Consider the following 23,615-nt stretch of genomic DNA (forward strand, 5'->3'; position numbering starts at 1 on the left):
ACAAGCTTTTATTATGTGTCAGGCCTGACACACCAACAGAGAGAAACATCAGGGTACTTTAGTGCCAGGTCTCATGTTAGGCACAGATCACCCCTCTCCAAACACAAATCACATTAAAAAAATTACTCAGAGTGAATTTAATCTATAAACCATAGCGGGAAACTCCTACACAACACACAGCACAAAATATAATAGGTAAAACTAAGGGAATTACTACGCAGCTATAAAAATATAAAGGACATGGTTACAGCAAACGATAAACTGAGACGAAATCAGATTAAATGGTTCAAGTAAACTTGCCCTCTTTATTAGGAACTTTGCTTTTCTCCGAGTTTTTTGGCTATTTAAATTGTTTTTCTGATGACATCAGGAAACAAGACAGTAGAGCCTTCTGTATATTGTAAACATTACAATAACATACATATATTAGAAAAAAAACAAGTTCTTTGAAAACAAGTTCTTTCTCTAACATACAGAGTTCTTCATTGCTCCCAACAGAGAGTAAGAGCCTTCCTAACAGTCTAAATATACATTAAATTATCTGGACTTAAGGAGTAAGTGCTTTATAAATGAAAAACACATTTGTGACTGAAGTTTTTTGCTGTTACTTAAACTGTCATGAATGGAAGAATGTTCTAACCCACACTTCTGCAACAAAACCAAAGCAAAACCCCAGTATCCTCCACCCCTCTAGAGGGCAACTTCAAACCTTGGTCTTTGTCATGAAATTGTCACCTGCAGTACATAAAAAGTTGTACAGACACTTGTGGTAAGCAAAGTTTCCATGTTTAATTGCTTACCTATAACAAGTAAAGCAATGAAAAATGGTAATTTAAATCTCACGAAGCAGTGCTTACATTTGCAGATGAAATTAGAAGCAACTGAAAACTTGAAAAAAGGGAAGCTTTTGCTTTTTATCCTCCCTTCTCATCAACAATTCAACTAACATTTTTACTAAATTTCTAGAAGAAAGAAATCAGCCTAAGAAGATACACATGAGAAACAAGACTCTCAAAATGTTACAGTGCAACATTAATATATATAAAATTGAGTTTACTTACTTTATAAATAAATTACTCTGAAATCTAATAAAACAATAAAAGTAGTTTCTTTCACTGGAATTTGAGAGAGCTGGATTTTGAATGAAGAAATTTAAAAATAAAAAATATTTAATGAAAGATTAATAATCAAAATGATCAGTACAATAATGAAAATATAAAAAATAATAAGTCTTCCTTTCAAAGGAAGAAAATGCACAGAAAGGGAAGACAGGGCTTTGAAAACCTTGCGAATTAATTTTTTATGTGTTGAGGAAGATACTTAACAGATGCTGAAAATTTCCTTTCCAGTCCTGTTTCACATTTCCTATTAAAATCCATTTAGAAGTTTAAAGAAACTGATTTAAAAATATTTTATTGCTTCTGTGTTTGCATATCGCATACATGAGATAGATGGTAACAAGATGAGAAGAGAAATGAAAAACCATTCATAGATCACCTGAATGACATCTAAAAGCACAGTGTCCCCAAACATGGGTAAATCCTCAGATTCTTCATTTCTCTTCCTTGTCTATTTCAGAGCCCAAAAAAATAAAATCTTGACCCTCATTCTAAACCAACTGGCAATTTCCCTGAAGTTCATTACCAATAAGTTAGTTCATCTGTTATTAAAAAATTAATCTAATTAATCTAAAGGCTGAGGTTCTACCAGAAGGCAATTAGACACCTTTTCTAATAGCAGTTCTGTTCTCTTTCCCTCAACTGTCAAAGTACTCAAAAGAATATTTTCTTCTCTCTCTGTGCTTGGTAGCTAACAGTGATATAAAGCTGCTGTTGAGGAGCAGTAGCAAGCACTACAACACCCAGAGAAGACGCATGCAGCCACAACATTTTCACACACAATATGGCTTTATGAGTTAAACCTAATGGTCAGTCCACAAATTCAGTAGTTTCCTTCAAAGAAGTCAGAAGTCCTATTTCCATGAGCATTATTAGGATAGAGTTGTTATTCAGGATGAAAGACTTTACCTATTATAAAAATCACAACTGGAAAAGATAAAAGTTCATTTTTCTTTGTGGTAGTTTACTTTCCCAGAACTGAACTGGTGTGGCCTCTTTTTAGCAGAGGATAAATTGCCATTACCATATTAAAGTAAGCAATAGTTACCTAACACTAATGTATGGGCAGATGCTGTGTGAGGCAGTTGTCACTAGGAACCAGCAAATTGGACCTCTTAACTGTGATTTGAAAAGCTAAGAATAGGTGCTATTTCAGTGTACACAATTCCTCCAGACATGTTTAAACATTTTTAAATTGTAAAGTTTACAGATGGATAGTACTGATGCCTTTTACATGCTAAAATTATTTATATTTGTTTTTAAACCACTTCTCAGTTGCCCTTTAAAATGAACACAATAAGGAGCACTGTTGCTGTAGCTGGCAGCATTGGCTCTCCCAGGGCTCTGGCAATAAGAGCGCAAACTTCCTTAGGAGAGCAGCAACCCTAACAAGGAGTGAAACTTTTCTAACATAAAGACATTTTGATAATTTCACTCTGTGCAACCTGCCAATTTGCCTTATTCATCTTCTCAGTTTGCTCACAAAGACTCAGCTTGGTTTTGACACAAGCCAGTGAAGACTGGCTTTGGCCTAGACCAAAGATAAGACAGCACGGAACACTTCTCTGCTGTTTAATTTGGGAGTTGACTTTATTACAAACTGTTTTCTAAGTGCTTCTAGTTAAAACTGTAGACAGGCTCAATCAAGTAAGCAGCAGTAAAAGCCAGGCCAGGAGGCAGGGAGCCACCAGCTGTCAGCCCAGCAAACCTGGGTCTGCGCCAAGCAGATAGATCAAGGCAGCCCTGGGCACGCTTGGCTGTTCGGTGCAGGGTGTTCCACCTGTTATACTGGCAGCAGTGAGGTTCATGAAGAAATGACACAAGTGCCAGACCCTGAAGAGGAGTCATTGTGTGGCCTTGACCACCAGTGCCAAAGCACACCAGGGGTCCTCAGGTCACTTGGCCTCCCCGTCTTGATTCGGCGTGAGGGACACATCAGAGCCACTATGGGGAGCCTGCCTGCGCAGGACCGCAAGGGAACAGCTGCAGCTGGCAGGCAATGGAAACACTTTCATTGGCAAATGAAACACTTTCACTGGTAAATGAAACATTTTCACTGGTAAATGAAACATTTTCACTGGTAAATGAAACATTTTCACTGGCAAATGCTTTCAGCTTCAAGTAGGCGAGCCTGCAACTTGAACTTGCAGAAACCGCCTGAGACAGTCTTTTCACTGAGGTCATAAACACACATATCCTCACTAATGACAAATCAAGAAGTAGACTGCATCAAAGCTCAAAAGAAATTCAGTAGTACAAGAAACCAAACTAAATACCAGCTATTTGCACTATTTAGCAGCCGTCTGTAAACAACAAAGGTACCTAACTAGGGTGCTCAGTTAAATTTCAGCAAATTCTTCATGACTTAATTCTACAGATATTGTGATTGTGCTTCTTTATCGGTGACTTTGGTACACTGTCCTCATGTTTCTAATTAGGACTTTGAAACAAGAACAGACACTATGCTTCTCTGACACACAACTGGAGGAGACATCCCATAAGCTCTGGAATGCTAAGAGAAAGACCATTCCCAAAATCCTTCCCAGGTTTCACACACTGAGCAACAAGACCCTGGCAACAGAATCAGTGTCACACAGATTAAATTAGGCATACAGTGCAGATAACTAGTAAAGCTAATAACCCAAATAGTCTCTTATTGAATCCTGCCAATTTAATTTAAGGTGCTCTGTAATAATCTCAGGTATGAATTATAAGCTTGAAAGAATCAACCTTGCAGGAAGATATAGCCTGAAGAGTCAACGCCTCTTTACCACCCTTTCACAGCTGCCCAGACTTTAAGGCCACCCTACTTATCCTGCGTGCAAGTACAGTACCCAGAGTTCTTCCATATCATCCAGCCTCATTCCACAGCTCAAAAGAGCAACTGTACTTGGGCTATAGCAAAAGGTGACGTAGGGACACCCATTTGTGCTAAGTTTGCAGAGGACACACATAAGATAAAAATGCATCTATTTGATTCTTAACAATTATTTCATTAGGGTGCAGGTTATGCGGCAAGTAATGAGCCACAGACATCTCCCAAGCATCCACAAAGTGCACAGCAATTCCTGAGAACATTTTCCTCATGACAGAATCAAGCTGAAAGGAATACCAGTCACTGTTGAAGAGGCTCACTTCTGGCCCAAGCTCCTGAACATTGGCGGTTCTGATGACGATTGAAGTCTTGGGGCTGCGGTCCAGCAGCTGGAGAATGGCTCTGCGGATGTTCCTGAGGCGCCGGATGTACACTTCCACGGGGAAGGTGCTGAAGTGGGACCAGATGGTTATGGCTACGACGGTGTTCCTGCCGCCCACGATGCTGTTGAGCTCGTTGGCGATGTAGCGCAGCTCGCTGCTGAACACCGTGGAGAAGCGGATGGGCGGCCCGTGGCAGCGGAACTTCAGCAGGATGTTGTGCTTCAGGTCCACCGACATGAAAGGGCCCACGTTCTTAGGGCTGCCCAGGTTAAATTCCACCAGGTCTGAAAGCCCAGGAGCAAGCGTTAGCGAAAGATGGCACAAGAACTTCAAGCTGTCAACAAGATGCTTGGGCCACAGGGCAAAGCAGGAGTAGATAAGGAAATCTGAACATATTTCAAAGAACTCTAAAACTAAACACAAGGTGAGCATCTTTTTTCAGAGTGGAGTTTATAGGTGTTGAAATCTCAGGACAGTACATTTGGATTTCATAACGCTGTCGGTGCCTTTTCCAAGTTTCCCAAACTATTTCCTTCTCTCTTGTAAAAAATAGGTTTTCCAGATAGTCATTGTTTACTCTCTGAATCCAGGGTTCCCAAGAACCCTTCTAGCAATTTTAGGACTCCAATAAATTTAAAGATTACTTCAAATTGTAGGAATTAAGGCAGCACAAAGACTGTATTCCAACACAACTGAAGTGGTTCAGGGGAAAAGGATGAGGGAGGCAGGAATATTTGTCAACTGAAATTCTTCTACTTAAGTAACTTGAATAATGAAAAGGGCCCCAAAACCTATATATATAGCAATTGAGGTAATTTGCTTCTTCATTCCAAAATCTCTCCTGTGACTGGGATGCTGCAAGGTCTTACAGAGGCAACCCAAGTGATTTCCTGCCATGCCTCCCGGGGTGGCCACCTTAACTCATGACCACAGCAGCAGTCCTGTTACAAGGACAACTTTGAAGATCCCTGGTCGCCCCATTTACAAGGCCTACATGTTTTCAATGTCTGCTCAAACATTTGACCGTTTGCCAGGGCTTCTGATGAGGCTTTACCTTTCCTCTTCCTTTATTTTGTCACTGGCACTTAGTAAACCAGCTCTGTGTCTGAGATGTGAGAAATAAGGCTTTGTAAGGGTCCTTAAGGACAAAGCTAAATTAAAAAATTACCTGGAACAAATGCTGTCAAATATTCAAACCACTGCCTTATTGTAGAGTCTCCAAACAAGTGGATGACTTTTCCTTGTAAGCACTCAGTTATATCATCTGATTTGTTAAAATTATGGATCCAATGTGTTCTGGACCTCCACTGGTCTTCATAATAATAACCAGAAGGGGAAGCTGTGGGATCTTCAGGTCTGCCCATACTGCTTGAATCTGTAAGAGAAAAATCTTTTGAAATTAACATGCAACCAAAGCAGCCTCCATAATCTTCACCGGCATGTAGTCAGCAACTGCTGACAAGAGCTGGGTGGCCGATTATAGTTCAACTTGGTTTAAATTAAACGGTATCTCTGCCGCTAATACAAAAACGTATCTGGCACCTTTCTCCCTGCGCTAGAAGCGCCCAGTGGCGGGTGTTTGCCCGGCAGACCGGAGCGGAGGCAGGGAGACCAGCGGAGCGTCTTCCCTCTCCCGGGGCGGAGCCCAGCGCGGCCGCCCTGCCGCGGCGCACTGCTGCCCTCCAGCGGCCGGCCTGCGCACGGCAGCGCTGCTCGGCGGGGACACCGACCCCGCGGGGACAACCTGGCAACGCTCAGAGAAACATCCAAAAAACTCGAAATAAACCCACCAAAACCCCCACACAGACCGAAACAAACCCCCAGAAAACTACTCATACGGAATAACACATACCTCGGCACTCTAGAAGAGTTAAGTCTGAACCATAATGCCTCCAAACCCAGAAAATGCCAGAATTGAAGCTATGACCAAAAAATGGTGTATATGCCATTTGAATATGATAATTATGAGAGTCTCCAATTCCATGGATTTCGGACTTTCTGTCTGCTATCTAGCCCACTCCCCATTTACTGCCTGGGACAGGCAGCCCCATGAGGAGCAGCTACACATCAAGGAACCTCTGCTCCACAGGATGCCTTTTTAACTCGAAGTAGTTGAGCAATACCTTGCAAGCAAAGGTATCAGGATTACAGGAGAGTACTGGAAGATAAACTGCAATCTCATGGTTATATCAGCCAAATATTGTCATATTTCTCTTAGTAACCAGGGTGATATTGTACATCAAAGTTCTGTAAGGCTGTTTCAGGTTTCTCCTTTGCCATTTGTGTATTCAAATACCTCAGCGGAACAAGCATGGAGATCTTCCCCAGCACAAACACCAGCTCCATGGAGCAGACACTTCCAGCTGTCTAAACACTTCTACTCATCTCGGTGTGGAGACTGCTAAGAACAGTCCACGCCCTGTCCCAACTTACAGCTGATTAATAAAGCACACCTTGCCGTGGGCAAAATCATGCCAAGGACTGTTCAAATGATGTAAAAGTACAAGCTCCAGAATTTCAGAGCCCAAAAGTGTCCTCTGGTAGATGCTTTATTATAACACAGACAGAGCCAACCATAACCATCTTTCCTAATAAGCATTTTTAATTGCTCTTTTTCTATTCAATATCCTCTGCATGTTATATTAGTACATGTTAACCTTAGAGGTTAGAGGATGCTAACCTCCTTAGACCTCACAGGGACAATAAAAAGCAAACTACTGTTATGTTTGTATAACACAAAAAATATCATCACAATTACCACAGAACAAAGCTATCAGAAAATTCTATCTCTGGATGATTATTTAAATCTGACAGCAGGAACAAGAAAGAAAAAGAGAACCCAGCTAATACTGTGGATTCATCCAATACCTATAAACAGGAGAAAGGAAAAAAAATGCTTTCACATGGTCATGCATTTAAAGACTAATTCAGAATGTGAATTCACAATTTGAGTTTTTTTCATTCTAAGTTTTGATGCAAAAGCAATTCAATTTTTTACCTTTTAGATTGATTCTTATATATATAACAGTGGTACTAGAACAACTTTTTGGTGCCCCACAGTAAGTTTTTTGCCTTTTAGATGGATTGTTATATATATATATATATAACAGTGGTACTAGAACAACTTTTTGGTGCCCCACAGTAAATCAGCATTTCAAATCTGTGTATAGTATCATACCAGATTTGGCCCAGAATTCAGAATTGACCCTTACTTTGAGATTTTGTAAAAGAGAATGAAAGCTCTAATCTGAAGTTAAAATACAAGGACAAAAATAAAAACTTGTATTTCAGAAAAAGAAAGGTTTTAAAAAACTTGATCTACATTTACCACCACACAGAAAAACATCTACAAAAAGAACAACAGCAGAACAATGAGTATGTGTGTGTTATCAGTTCTAACAAATCCACACATCCACTAGCATTACACCAATGAGTTCAGTTTATTTATTCAGAGACTGCTGTACTTGGAAGGAATTTCCCTGAGGAAATGTGCTATGCCTATCAACACTTTTTAACCCAGCATTAATTGTCAGGACATTGTAGGCAGGCTTTGATCATTCTTAGCTCCTGGAAGAGAGGTGACAATCAAATTTTGAATTTTCAGCAGTTTCTGTCATAACATACATACAGGATAAAAAAAAATACATACAGGAAACATACAGGATAAAAAAAAGCAACAAAAACACATCAGGTAAAGGATCTGGACAAAGAAAAGAGGTGGAGGGTAAAATGCTGCAAGCCCTCCACTGTTTTTTTAGTGAACAATGAAACTAAAAGCAAGAAATGCTGTAAGTTGCCTTCTGCTCAGACTTTATTGCTCAGGTCAGTAACTTTACCTTAAAAGTCTCTTATAACCTTACGAAAAAAAAAATGAAAAGTTTTCATTTAACAAATAATTATCTGTGTTTCAAATTTTATGCAGACTTTTTAGGAGCATAAAAAGCTTGCTTTTGGATATGAATGAGATAAAGCCTCTAAGTTCATTTTAGTACAGACTGTCTTTGTTCTGTTCTTAGAAAGGACACAGAACAATTAGGTTCTGGTACAGAACTGTAGATTCGACATCCTGTGGTGACACAAATTATAGCAATACTTAAATGCAAGTTATCAAAGTCTGTTAGACAACATTCTTAACAAAGAAAGAAATTAAGAAACACCACACAGCTGTTTTCATTAAATTGAGAGTTTGGTAAGCAGTTACTCAAATATATTTTACACTGTGAGTAAATGCTAGTGAGAATAAAAGACATTTTTAGCAATAGAACAAACTTCTCTCCTCTTTTGATTTCTTTTTTTGCTAATAGTCCCATTTATGTATGTAATTTCAGAAAAAAAATTCACTATTTCTGATCTTGTATTAAAGTTAACACCCAAAAGCCTTCATCATCTCAATAGAAATCTGATACTGATTTTGTGGCCATGCTAAAAAAAATCCCGAATTGTTATTTGATGCCTGTTGTTCTTTTTATAAATTTAATTATTCATTACAAACAAGATGCAGTTCACCTTACCTGTAAATGCCTTGGCCACAATGACTGAATCAGGTCCACTGGAGAGTATCGGCCTTTTGATATTCACGTCACTTCAACAAAAAATGAACACAGCAATATTTGTAAAAGTTACTGTGAAACTTGAAGGTTAATATTATCTCATTTTTTTTCTTGCTCCACTTCAAATAAACATACAGTACTACAAATTTTTACTCTAAGTTTACTCTACTTCCTACAGATGAATTCATTTAACATTTACTTTGAGACCACCATTGCTATTCTTGATCCAAATTCAAAATTTCATGGCACTGACACAAATCTTATGCAAGCTTGTACTGACACAAATCTCAATAAAGCAATCAAGCTGTCAGAGGTCTGCAGGAAGCTTTTGGGGATTTGCCCCAAAGATGTTCCCAGCTTGCAGAACTTCTGGGGACAAACCACTGCAGGGGTACAGGGCCACAGCAGCAGCTCCCAGCTGAATAATACTAAGATCTTGTTCTGCCTTTTCCTACTGTTTTGAAGAGAATATTTTTCTTTTTTTTTCTCCATTTAAGAAATAAATTATTTGGAATTTCTTTAAGCCACTTTGGTCAAGGATCTCAGAGCTGAATGAAACAAACAAACAAACAAATAAACAATCAAAACTAAACCAAGAAAAACACTTTTCCCATTCCCATAGGGAAACATCACTAATAAATATAAGCTATATTTGACAGGTAGGCTGGCAGAGACACAGAAAGTCAAAAGACCCACTTACAAACTTGATATGGAAGAGCTGATGCTTACTTTTTATTTCTGGTCTTGGTTATGAACAAGCATACACACTTTCCTAAATTACACTATTTGGAACTGCTACCCTAAAATCTTTCCCTATTTAGGCCTCAAGTGAACATAGTGCCAAAAGACTTTCCTACAACATCTTTGTTGGAGAGCAAGGCATTAGCCTACAACTACAACTGTGACACTACACAGTAACTAACTTTATCTAAATTCAGCTGTGTAATTTCATACAGAAGCAGTTCTGTCACACATCTGCAGGCAATAAGAGATGGCTTGGGTTTTTTTTTTTTAATGCTGAATGCAGAAAAAAAATATGACCGTGAAACTAATTTAGTTTGACACTTGAAATAACATGCACAGATCATTTCCACTTGCATGGGTATTGCTCAGCAATTTGTTCTACCAGGTGTATTCTTTATGAAAATTGTTTCTAAGATTTGAAAGTCATATTGAGCAACAAGGAACACATTTAAGAAAATTTTTGATGAGGACAAAAACAATTGGTAATTTCTGTAAAAATGAGCCTAAAACCCAGATCTTTTTCAGGTAGTTTAGATTTTGCCAAAAATACTTCTCAAAGCATTGTTATTAATATTGCAAGTGTAGTTACGGAAACAGAAAATAAGGGAACAGTCCCCCAAACCACCACCAGATTTAGACAGCATGCTCCTGTGAAATTCAGTAGGGTTGAATTAAAAGCACAGAAAGAGGACTACATGCCAAGTTTCTTTAAGATTGCTGTCTAAGATTCTTGCACAGCTGAATGGAGGGGAACAGACTATTCAACAACTAACACCAAACACCTGGTCTGGTCCTGCAGATACACTCCTCCTCTAAGACAATGTGTCATATTTAAGCAATAGGCTAACATTTGTATAAAATAAACCCAAACAAAACAACTTGACTGAACAAATATAAATTCAACAACATACAAACCTTTGGAAAAAGAGGCTTTCCTCTTGTGTCAGAAGACCTTTCAGATATCCACCTTTGGCATGGTTGATTCGGCTGGCACAGGACAGTTTTCTAGGCTTGTAACAGAACCACGGCTCACCCGTGTAGAGATCTGTGAAGTTACAGACTGGGAGACCTCCAGGCAAGCAAACATTGCACTCTGTAGTCTCTGAATACCTCCCAGACTTGAATGAGCTTTTGAAATAGACTCTGTCTGGTCTTTCCTCTCGTAAACGCAGGAGGACTTGGATTGCTTCACTTGGATGGACAAGTGACACAGAAACTTTGACCTCTCCTGGCCAAAGCAAGGTAAAGAAGACTTTGTAAAGGCCGTTTTGGCAATCTACAATCCTTCCTGCTGCTCCAGCTTTCAGCCCAGGAGAGTGAATTCGTGCTAGTAAATAGTCTCCACCATACTGCTTGGGTTTTCCTTGGAAATCCTTCATACGAACAAGTACCTCTAACTGATCACCCACCTTGAAGAACCTGCTGGGTTTCACAATCACAAAGTCACTGTGTGTGGGATCAGTGCTTTGTGCAAAGTCGATTTTACCATCAGGGGGCTTTGGCCACTGTATTGCAGCAAGCAACGATTCCTGCTCCGCTTGTTCCCTTTTGGACAAGGTCTGCTGCATGTACCCACAGTAAGGCTTCCTGGTGGTTTTGTCTGTCTGTGACAGAGAATGCCGGACATTGTTTTCTGTTATCCAATTCGATCCTGAAACTGTGTCATCATCCAGGTGCTGGGGAGAAAAAGATTGCCTGAAGCTGTGCAATGAAATGAAACACTGGGAATAATGGATACTTTGTCAGGAAATGATCCCAAGAACAGGCTTTGCTTCACAGAGCTTTGAAGCTGACCAAATGAAGCAACTTCACTAGAAGACCCAAATCTAGTACTTTGACCGTGAAATTTCTAAGGAAGCAGGTGGGCAGCCTGTAGTTATTGTGCTTTGGCAAACAAGCATTTAAAGAGATCACATCCAACGTATGGCAGTGTTTCAGCTACCAGTACACTCTCCAAATACCAGCAATGGAAAAAAAAAGGCAAAAGGTTGCAAGATTAAGTTATAACTCATGTTTCCTTTTCTTCTGCAGTAACATTTTAGTCTTGGAGCACCATGAGTTCTAATAGCTGCCCCATGTAATGCAAGGAAATGCACGCTTCCCAGTAATGTACACGTTAAAAGAAATAAAAGAACAAAAGCCCAGATCCTCCTGGGAGAATGAATTAATGAGCCAGTTGGCCAGCAAAATAGTGCAGGACAAGCTAGGACTAAACAGGCAAAAAACCTGCTTGTTTATTTGAAAGATTTTAAAATCTATATACAGCTTCTTCTAGCAGCAAATGAAGCAGCAAGCAAAGCATCCCCTAATCACACAAGAGTTTAAAAATTAAAATACTTAAATACAAAACTAGACTAAGAGAGGAGGCTTCTGCTGCAACTTGATAAAACTGTATCTTGTGAAAAAAAATCAGTGTCCAAAACTCTATTTGCATGTAAATGACTGCAGATACCATCTTCTTAATGACATCATGTAATTTTGCAGGTTTGCACTAGGAAAATTTTAAAAATAGCACAGTCTAAGACTCCAGAGGTACTCATGAGACTTCTAATCAACAAATTAAGAAAAACCCCTTCAAATACACACAAAATCAGCAGTTAATGAGCAATTAATTACCAGGTACATATAGTAGGACTTATCCATAGTTCTATTTCATAAAGTAGGAAAATAGTTTTTCAAGCAAATATTACAATTATACAGTGTACCATTCATACAGCATCAGATGATATGCTCATTTATATTTGAAAGATTGCTAAAAAATTCAAACTACATTATTTGAAATCTTTAAAAATACCATTGTACTTACCAATACCCCAGTGTTTTCCATTTACTTCCTCCTTAACTAACTGCTCAGTAATATACTAGAAGTCACGGCACTCATATTAAAGTCTCATTCATTGTCATAAACCTTTCTTAGGCCATGGAAATAGCAGCAGTGTCTTAAAATCATTTGAACCACACTGAGATTCAACAGACTTATTTAGAAGAAAGGTAAACCTAACAAGCAATAGAAACATATAAGCTATTGAAGTCTGCGACATAAAATGGTTTTAGTCAGCTTTAGAGTAAAAGGATGAGCACATGAGGATGTAGGATGGATACACAAAATCTTCTTTGTTTGATATCCAAGTTAACTGTAAAACCTGAAACTGTGAATTGCTACACTGTAGCTCTAAAGCATAAATTGACATACACCCTCTATACACCAGATGTTAACATCACAATAGAAGCTTTTGCTTCAGTTTCATATTCCCACACAGGATTTAATAAATTTTCCCTGAAGGCTATAATTCATAATAATTTTTGTTTTCCATCGCAGCAAGCCAAGCTGCAGATGTATGTTGCACATTACTTTTATTAGTCCAGGAAATTTCAGCCAAAGCTGAGAGTGAATCTCAGGCACAGTTCTACTTTAAATCTTGCCTACATACATTCTTGAATTAAGCCAAGTTTCTCTTTTTGGATATCTTCACAACTTCTTCCCTTCACTTGCTCATGCATATATATATATATAAACACAGAAAATACTGCATGGAAACGTTTTTAAAAGTTACCTATATATTTTGATGCATCCAATAAGCCAGCAACAATGTCTCAGCAAAAATATTTACGTATTTTCCTAAAGAGGAGTGGAAAGGGAGAATATGTGTTTTGATTAATTGTTGTTTTCAGTGTAAGTGCCCAAGAGAAAGTTTCTGATTTTCAGTTGGTTCTTCGGGTTGGTGGACATGGGAAAAACAAATCCTTTCAAATTAAGAAGAGATGGTAATCTAAAACAGCTTAAAAATTGATGTATCCCTAATTTTAATATTCTTTAAATTTCCTCAGGGTTTTTAACCCAGTCTTTCTGTCAGAGATGTAGAGATGCCATTTCTGCCCTAACTAGGCTTTCTGAAGTCTTTCCAGAGGCATACCTCTATCTTTCAGTGGGAAAGGGTGCAGAGAACACCAAGCCAACAAACTCATTCAGAAAACAAAATATGGTTTGAGATCTCCAAATCAGTCCACCTACTCAGATTTTTAGCAGAGCATAAGGCCAAAGCTCTTCTTGTATGCAGCTGAGAACAAGGACATGCACTGTCACTTCAACATCTCCAGGTTATGTCTCACTAAGCAGAATAGATCATACCACAAATATTTCCTAAGTCTATCTTCAAAGGGCCTGAGGGGGAAGCTCCATGAAAGTAAAAGCAGAGCTTCTTCAACATCCTGAAGGACCATTCTTTCTCCAGCATCCTTGTTCATCTTTACAGCCCTCTTTCAAGCCCAACCAGGATCCTGTATTGTTACAGAATTACAAGCTTGTGTGAAAATAAGCTAGACCATGTATGCTATTCACAGGAGAAAATATTGCACAGATTCTCTTTGCCAGTAAAGGCAGAAAAAGCTTCAGCATCAATTAATACACCAAAGATCCCTGACTGGAATATAAAGGCTTTCCAAACCAATCTTCCTTTTTTAAGTGTTTCCCAGGCTCAGCTCCAAACAAGTACTTAAGTTCTCCTGCCCCTACGGATACACAAGGCCTGCTCTGAGGTAAATAATTTGCTTAGTTTGTCCCCACTCCATTTCCTACTCCCTCCTGGCATTTCCAAATCTCTCTGGCTCCTCTCTGTTGCCATACTGAGAGTGTGCAGAATGGAGGGCTTTCTATTGTAGTTAGTAGCTAAACTAAACAAAATTCCTTTATGAAAAGCAGATAAAGAGCATTTCTCAAGAGTGCTCTTCCTTTATGACAGACATTCTTTTAGTGTTCATTACAGGCTCCATGTTGGATAACACCTGCTTTGCTTATTTCCATGTACACTCCATTCAAGGTGTCATGTATCTTAAGTGCAATTCCCAAGGGGGGTTGTTTGTTTGTTTGTTGGGTTTGAGGGGTTTTTGTTTGTGTGGGAGGAGTTAGTTTCATTTTTTTGGTTTTTTGGGGGTTTTCTGTCTTTTTTTTTTTTTTTTTTTTTAATTTACTGCATTTTGAAGCTAACCAGAACCCAAATGTGACCACAAAGTAATTTAATGGCTATCTGCCAAGTAACACAGGCAGGACAGAAGAGATTACGTGTCAGTTAAGCACAAATAAATCCACTAGCAATTCCTGCATTAGAGATGTCATAAAAAGGCAAAAAAGGAAGATGTATTTTTATGAGAACTAATGGAAGTTTCATTAGTTCAGCTCATCTCCTCAGCTTTTGGCATTCTCACCACCAACTAGGCAAAAAATAGATACAACATATAGATTAACCCAGGCAATAATGCTCTCAAAGATATTCTAGATGGTCACAGAGTACTTGGGAAGATCTGCAATGAACACCTGTTGGGGGTTTTTTTTTTTTTTTTTTTTTTTTTTTTTTTAATTTACTGCATTTTGAAGCTAACCAGAACCCAAATGTGACCACAAAGTAATTTAATGGCTATCTGCCAAGTAACACAGGCAGGACAGAAGAGATTACGTGTCAGTTAAGCACAAATAAATCCACTAGCAATTCCTGCATTAGAGATGTCATAAAAAGGCAAAAAAGGAAGATGTATTTTTATGAGAACTAATGGAAGTTTCATTAGTTCAGCTCATCTCCTCAGCTTTTGGCATTCTCACCACCAACTAGGCAAAAAATAGATACAACATATAGATTAACCCAGGCAATAATGCTCTCAAAGATATTCTAGATGGTCACAGAGTACTTGGGAAGATCTACAATGAACACCTGTGTGGCAGCAGCTCTCTGGCCACAGAGAGCAGGTACAGGTCTTCCCAGGCATTTTCCCTGGGGAAGGCTATGAGAAGCTGTGAGAAAGCTCAGAGAAAGAATTAAAACAATACTTATTTCCACTTGCTGCACCTGTTGCTAGGCAAATGCAGAATGTGTTATGGAGATTTGTTTACCAAAGGGTGGTGGTGTTTTGGTTGGTTGACCAATGAGGTCAAAGCTGTATCAGACAGGCTGGAAGGGGTTATGGGTTTCTTAAGAATATAGTATGAATATAGTATGGAAGAATAAAGCAATGGTTCAGCCTTCTACATCACAGAGTCAGTGCTAATTTCACTCGTGTCAGGGAGACAGACCCCCGTGTCAACACACGTGTCCTGAGTTAAACACCACAGTGTAGAGGGCTGATGAAAACATTGAGTATTTCCATTGCTGCTGAAAAAGGGGAACTCCACCTCAATGCCCAGTATCTTCCACCAGATGTTAACTCCTGCCTTGGGCTGAACAACTGCTGCAAACCTGCATAAGTCACTGTCACTAGAGCAGGAAACAACACAGGAGATTCCCAGGCAACAGGCACAGTGGGGAAATAAAAGTTCCAGGAGATAGCATCTGAATCTGAACAAATATCAATTCCTGAAAGGTCAGTCATCTTATATTCAGTAATTTTACACTCCAGGTACTTTATTTGTTGTCTATGACAGATATGAAATCAGTTCTCTACCATTACCATCTCACAGCACTGAGTGGCTGCTCTAAGTGTCAAAAGCCAGTCTTCAAAAGCCATCACCTGGCAGTCAAATGTTCCAGAAATAATTGGAATAAGATAAAGTTATCTTTTGTAGGCACTTGCAGTTTAGCAGCAAGGATTTAAAACTTTGTTACACAGTTCTTTTGTTCAGTTTCAGCTATCTGATTTCATACTCTCCTGGCAAGAAACTTCTCTTCTCCCCACAGACTCTCTTTCTAGGTGCTTTTAAATAAAATACCACTCACAGTCAATCCCAAAGTGGTTCTGTCACCCTAAAGGCCACTGGTACAAATCACAAATCCTCCTGCATCCTGAGAGCATGATGTTTGGGTAACATCCTGATACTTCACAAAATATTACTGTACATTTTATCTTTCTGGCTATATTCACATTAAAAAATTCTAATAAAATAAAACAACATTTCTTCTGGTACTGTGTGATCAACCATGTGACCTCAAGGGAATAGTTATTCCATAATAAAAAGCAAAGTAAATAAGCTGGCTACCAAACTTTTTGTGGACAGCTTGTTGGATTTTTTAAACACAAGATAAGAAAAGTAAAATTCTGACATGGGTATGACTACTGGGAGGGTGTCATCAGTAGTTTAAGAAATTAAGAGAAAACATTCCAACACTAAAAGGTATAAAATCCTAAAGCAAAAAAGAAGGGACACTAGCTGGCAATTGCCTTAGATCTTGAGCTTTAGCCAGCTAGGTTGGATGATTTAGGGATGAGAAGTATGTCTCATGCATTTACAAACACATTCTCAACAGTAACCAACAATGAGCTCTCCTTCCAGAGCCTGGATAGATCTGGTTACAGATATTCTGTGAAAGCTTTATAAGATATTTTTCAGGCTTTGATCTCTGACTGAAAAGAATCAGCATAAATACTTATATTAGACTCCCTGGAAAATTGAGCCAAGACAAATACAGGAGCAGGTCCATTCAGAAAAGTCATGACAACAGAAAGGGTTAGAGTTGTATGTTATAGTGTCAAGATTTACCAGCAACACAATACTTAACTGAGGTTAGAATAGCAGATATGTAAAGGGCAACAAAGCCCAAAGACACTTATCATGGACAGTGGTCAGAAAAAGCACAGAGCAAACACCCAACCTGAATTTTCCATTTCGCTCTCAAAGCACTGCTAGAGCCCTTTTCTCTAAGAAATGTAATTTTAAAATAGAAAGAAACAGTTTAAGATTCTGAATATCAACACTCCTCAGGCAACATCCTAGGTCAAAACCCACAACAAAATAAAACCACAGAAAGAGAAAACAAAAGCTACCTCCTACAAACAAAATGGATCATGCTAACTTGAACCAAAAGTCCATCAAACACAGTATTTTGATTGCCAATAGTTTTTAACAGCAGGTATATGGGAAAAGAAGACAGATCAAACATGCTGTGCCATTTCCTCCTGTACACTTAACACACTTTCTAGCACTTTATGGTTTAGATTTCTTAAACACTAGGGTAAACATCTTAAGATCTAATATCCCCTAATGGACTTTTCCTCTGTGCATTCATACAGATTTTTTGAATATACGCATTTAGTAACTACAAAGACTTACTGCAAAGATTTCTGCAGCTTTGCTGCAACCCCTAAAAAATATCCCTGCTTCCTTTAAAATCAGCATCTGCAGTTTTTATTTAATGTGTCCACTAGTACTGGAATATGTAACAAACACTCCTTCTTCAGTTATTGATCCTGAATCACTTGTGGTTTTAGACTTCCCAAACATCTTCTTTACCCTTAGGTGATCCTCTTCCAATTCAACTGTATTTTTGTGTGGGGTGAGGGGGCTTTACAGCCCCTCTTTTGGATCATTTCATTTGGGCATCACTAGCCAGGAGGAAGGAAGATTCTGCAAGTTTAAAAGCATAAAGCACTTGCTGACTGGCTGACATGCACAAGGGACAGCTATAATTTAACAAGGTGTTAGGCTAAGCATTACAATGCTCACCCACCAAGTGCAGCACTGGAAGGCCTGGCCAGGCAGGCAGCCAGTGGGCAGGGTCAGCCTCCAGGGCTCCTGCAGAGAGCTCCTCATCCTCCTTGACTTTAATCTAAGCAGTTTGAAAGTACCTCTGCACTGAAGTGAGAAGTAAACTGAAGAAATATGCAAGACAGACACAGCAGAGGGAAAAAGGGAAAGGTAAATAAAAATTGCATCAGTACAGGCCGGAGATGAACAAGCTAGTGACAGCTCTGCAGAAAAAGACCTAGGGATTGCAGGAGACAGCAAACTCACCACGTGTCAGCAGCACAGCATTGTGGCAAAGAATTAACAGGATCCTAACCAGATGATTGAGCGAAGTTAGAGTTTTCCTTAACTTGACCATGGTGAAGCCACACCTAGAACACTGTGTCTGGTTTTTGGACAACCCATGCCAGAGTAAAGCTGGCAAGACCAGCTAAGAACCCTTGAGATGCTTAGACTAGAGTGACACTAAGGGAACCTAAGCATCTTTTTTTAAATCTAGAGAAGACCAAAAGGGAACCTAACTGCAGTCTTTCACTAATCACGGGGGAGTCACAGAGGAACTATTAGAGCTAAAGAGAACCTATTAAAGTACACTCTAATTGGATAAAAGGCAACTACCTTTTGCACTTAAGGCAAACATTCTTCCCTCTAAGAGAGATGCAGCATTGCAACAGGCTGCCTAGGTAGGTTGTGAAATATGAGTGTACTTGAATACACTTGCAAGTCAAAATACCCTGTTGCAATCCAAGCTAACTCTGATGCTAGCCTTTTTAGGAGGGTGTTGGATTAAATACCTCCAGACATGCCTTCAACTATGAATTTTCTGTCATTCCAATTTATAGCTAAATGCTGTCAGTCAGACAATTCTAACCTCACACTCAAAAGCCAATAATGTTGCTCAAGCCATCTTGTAGTAGAAAGAGGCTCCACTTACCTCTAACTGAAAAAAGTTATGGACCAGCACCACAACAGCCAGCACTGCCATGAGCAGGCAGAAGAGCTGCAGTCTGAACGAGTCACGCCACATGGTCCATTCGTGCCTTTCCCTCCCATGTTACACATTGCCATGGCTTCCATTCGCCACAAACATAATGTCATTTCCTCTCAGCAGAGCACAAGAGAATTCAGCTGACTTCCACTTCATTCCTGCAAGTGTATTTACAAAAACTGTATTAAGTCTCAAAATATTACTAGAATTAAAGTCAAGTTTTGCACTGAAAGCTTACAAATGGTGGGGCAATAACTAGTACAATAGAACAGTCAACACAGATTATTTTTTGGAGCTAATCTGAACAGTATTATCTATCATGTTACATAATTCTCTTGGATCTGCCAAAGCAAACCCTTATCAGAAAGCTGGTCTCACCTGTAGTGGATACCAAAAAAAAAAGGCAAAAGAAGAGTGCAAGATTTCATTCTGGCAAACAAAAAGACCAAAACAAATAACCATCACCCTATTTATCTGTTAGGCCACACCACCACTGTCCAGACATTACCAGACTGAAACAGAAATTCGTGGGTTTGGACATCTGCCATTAACTTTTATAGCAGAAACTTGCAGGTTTAGACATCTCTCATTTACATGTTTACACATTCTATTAAGATGTTATTAAACACTAGTGTCTGAAACAAATTTGAATAAGCAAGGTAAAAGTTATTTCCTCCAGTTTTCTGCTTGGGAAGAAGGGAAAAATAAATCAACTGTAGCATTAAAGAGGAGATACCTAAGAGTCGAGAGCACTAAAATTTAACTTCAAGCATCATCTATAACATTACATTACACCTTCCCTGTTTTGCTTTTTTATAATTCCTTTTATTTCAGGTACTCATATGCAGCTCTAGGAAATAAAAAAATAAACTTCTGGAAAGAATACAATGTGTTGGGATTCAATGTTTCTGGTTCTTTAAATCTAGTAACAGTACTGTCTTTCATAAACTTTAACTTTCATACAATATCATTCCTTTAAGGTTGCTTGATGACTGATCTACTATAAAATCACAGACTTAACAGCCACTGATAAAGTTCCCAATGCTTGTTCAGAATGACTCTTAAACCTTCCTTTCTTTCTGAGAAGGACAATTTTGATGCAGACTTTTTTGCAAGCAAAAAGGGCACCGTTCTTGCAGAAGCTCTAAACTTGGAAACAGAAAACAGATGGCAAGGAGAGGCACTCAAAAGACACCAATCTCTCCAAACCCAATATCCTCAAAGCAGCATTACTCATACAACCATGCACCAAGAGCAACAACATAATCAAATGATTACATAAACTTTGTATAACTTTCTATAATTAGTATAACTGAGAATTTATACAATTAAGATAATATAATACATAGTACCTATACTTTTAAGACCATATGAAAAATGCTGTGTAAATTTAAATGAAAAAATGATTTATTAAATATCAAGATTAAAAAATGAATACAGACTAGAAAACTGAAATACATTACTGGTATAACCAGGACAGCCTCAAAATAGACCACACATCAAATTGCTTTACAAGGATTATAGGGATTATAACTTCAAATGCTTTGCTGAGAATTAGAGAGATTGTATTTCTGACCAAGAACTAGCATTGAAAGAACAAGACATCCATTAAAGTGAAAGTATCAAAACACCACAGAAACATAGCTTTGTTGGAACAGCTCTGCACTAATATGAAATTTGCATAAAACAGCAGCTTGGGTCATAAATTGGTACTAAATATACTTAGAGTACATGAAAATGCTAATTTAAGGACATACATGTCCATTTGAGGAAGAAAAACAAATACATTAGACAAAACCAGAATTTTCAATTCTATTACTGAGAATTCTTTCCACATCACTGAAAAGCACAAAACATTGAAAATGTAACACTATTTCATACGCCTAAAGTTTCAGATGTAATTTCAGATGCCTAAAAATACCACAAACGCTGTTCCATATATTTTTATTCAAAGTTTTCTGTATTCTGTAGAAATGAAATATGCCCTAAATATTTTAGGGCATATTTCATATGCCCTAAAATATTTAAATGTATAGGTTTAGAGCTTTCTTTATGCTAAAGGCTTACAATACTGCCAGCTTCATCACAACTGGTGAACAATTGATCCCATTCATTTTTTGTATAAGGGAAGCCCATAAGTACACCAAAAAGCCTTAGGACTTACCCTACTCCTGAAATGTCCTCTGAAGCCATCCACACAAAAGGCCAGATAACCTTGGAAAAAATACATTAAAAAATAAATATATCTGTAGAAATACGCACAAGTATTTCTCAATAAAATTTATACATTGGTGGTTTGCTTACAGTGGCACAAAATAAAATGGCAGTTACAACTTTTTACCTGTAAAATCACTTCTGTTTCTACAATGACTCAAGGATTTTGTTGAAGTATTTTATTCTTTTAAACTTCAGTGCTGTGCACTTGAATTTTCTGCTATTTATTGCTAAGTATTACTTCGCTCAGCTTTGTTCCATGTTACCACAAGCCCCATTTTACCCAATGTTAAAAACAAAAAGGGATTTAATGACAATTTTATGAATACGTCACTAAATTATGCCGCATGCTCCATCACAGGATTGTTGCTTTGGGTTTTTTTACAAGTTGTCAATTACTGTCAGCTCTCTATCCCCACAGCTCTCTAAGCCAGCAGCGCTACAAAGGCAGGTATGAGTGCAACCTCTCCAAATTCTGTCACGCAAATCTCCAAGGCACAGAGGAGCCGCTGCCTCTGGCGATGCCCAAACCATGTCACTGGGGCACAGGGGCTTGATGTTCGCGTGGCTGCCAGCACGGAAAAACAGATTTGCTGCTGTTTTTCGCAGATTCCGCCCTGGTCCCCAGGGCGCGGGGAGCCGCCAGCCACCAGCCCGCTGATTTTCCGGGGACAGCGCCGCAGCCCCCGCGGCGCTCCGGCCGCGGAACACGGGACCGGGCACCCACGAGCCAGGGACGGGGGCAGCGAGCAGGAAGCACCGCTGCCGGCAGTGCGAACCGCACAGCTCTGTTTTGTTGCTTCAAAGGTACTTTTTAGGATGCCCCGGGATGGGCATCCCCGGGGAGCGGCACAAGGCAGCCCCTGGACCGGCAGGAAGCACCTTCAGCCGCCGCCTCGCTGCAGCCCGAGCGGCGCGGGCAGCGCGGCCCTGCGGGCGGGCGGACCCGGCCGCGACGACGGGGGACCCGAGCAGGGCATCCGCCAAACCCGGGACCCCGACCCCCCCGCCCCGGGCCTCGCCCGGCGGCCCCGAGCCCACCGCCGCTCCGGCTGCCCCGCCAGGTTTTCCTTCCCCCCCGCTCCCCAGACGAGCCGCGCCAGGCCGCACCGCCCGCGCCCCCTCACCGCAGCCCCCGGCGCTCCCCCGGGCCAGGCGGCGGCCTCGCCCCCGGCCCGGAGGCGCTCGCTGTAAAAGCCCGGCTCCCGCCGCCCCTCCCTCCTGCCCGCCCCTCACACAGCAGCAGCGGCCGCCGCGCCTCCTCCCGCCCCGCCCCGCCCCGATACCGGCTCTGTCCCCGCCGTAGCTGCCGCAGCCTCTGTGCCGAGAAGGGGCAATGAAAAGGGAAACAGACGCAAAACCCAACAAAAACAACACCACCGTCCCTGTAATTTTTGAGCCACCGCAGGTGAAGCCTAAGAAAGCAGGATGTGGGGAGGGTGGCGCGGAGCCAAGCACTATGGCCTGGGTGGCATCACCATGGTCCCCGGCCGCCACCCCAGCCGAGGGAGGAGGCTCTGACACGAAGCAGTAGAGCAGGTCAGACGCTGCCGAGCCTGAAGGCGAACGCAGCAGGAAGCAGCAGAGGCGGCGTTTTGGACAGAGAGAAGGTTGTGGAAGGAGAGTCTGGACCTCTCAGCAGCTGCAGGGGCTGAGCGGGGAATACAGGCACGGCCCAGCGCAGCAGAACTGGACAAACGCAGCTGCACTGAGGACAGGACTTCAACATGCTTTACGAGGACACGCACACAGTCAGTGTTGAGCTTTGCACCCTGCACCAGAGCCGGGTGGCACTTTCAATCTGCAGCACATCTCACATCTGCACTTAGTTCTGTAAACACTTGTAAACACTGCATAAGTTTGGGAATGCCAAAACACTCACCTGCCAGAAAGTTCTTTGTATGAATACAGCTCAAGAGCTTGAGCTTATTTTTCCTAAGGAATATGTGGGTTGCTTAAAACCAGAAACAAGAGAGAGCAGCTGAAATATTCTTGTGAACACAGTATTTTAGCCATTAGAAATTGCCTACTTCTGTCTTCTGCCCCAGCCATAGCTATTTTGAAGAAGTGATCTTACCTCTATTTTTCTCCTTTCTGCCTCTTACAACAGTGGTTATCTGGTAGAGATAGAAAGCAAAATTTCAACAGGCACCAGCTTTTATTTCTATTATACACTGTAGGTCAAGAATTGAAAGACATCTATCTGGCTGTACAAGCAGAACACATTTAAAAGACAGTATTTTGAAAGATTATTGGTACTGATTTTTCCCCCTCTCAGTATACAAAGCCTATCAGTTCTATAGCAGTCTCATTTGTCTTCACTCTTCCTTCATGAGCCATGCAGTGCATCAAATTCC

The 23,615-nt window shown here is 40.2% G+C and overlaps 1 protein-coding gene across 2 annotated transcripts; it reads right to left on the reverse strand.

Moving 5' to 3' along the window:
* Positions 1–232: 232 nt before the first annotated feature.
* Positions 233–22,466, reverse strand: NXPE3 (neurexophilin and PC-esterase domain family member 3). Of its 2 annotated transcripts, none has more exons than XM_041422447.1 (7): positions 22,386–22,466; positions 21,209–21,258; positions 18,991–19,202; positions 10,526–11,286; positions 8,828–8,898; positions 5,485–5,691; positions 233–4,600 (listed from the first exon to the last, which is right to left on the reverse strand). In XM_041422447.1, the coding sequence occupies exons 3-7, from the start codon at positions 19,081–19,083 to the stop codon at positions 4,050–4,052; spliced, it is 1,683 nt and encodes a 560-aa protein (XP_041278381.1). In that variant the 5' UTR covers positions 19,084–19,202; positions 21,209–21,258; positions 22,386–22,466; the 3' UTR covers positions 233–4,049. The 2 variants fall into 2 exon arrangements, with proteins under 2 accessions (XP_041278381.1, XP_041278380.1); XM_041422446.1 differs by lacking the exon at positions 22,386–22,466 and adding an exon at positions 21,386–21,484.
* Positions 22,467–23,615: the final 1,149 nt, after the last annotated feature.

Source organism: Onychostruthus taczanowskii, unplaced genomic scaffold (assembly GCF_017590055.1).
Source record: "Onychostruthus taczanowskii isolate IOZ18803 unplaced genomic scaffold, ASM1759005v1 scaffold73, whole genome shotgun sequence".
Taxonomy (NCBI): Eukaryota; Metazoa; Chordata; class Aves; order Passeriformes; family Passeridae; genus Onychostruthus; species Onychostruthus taczanowskii.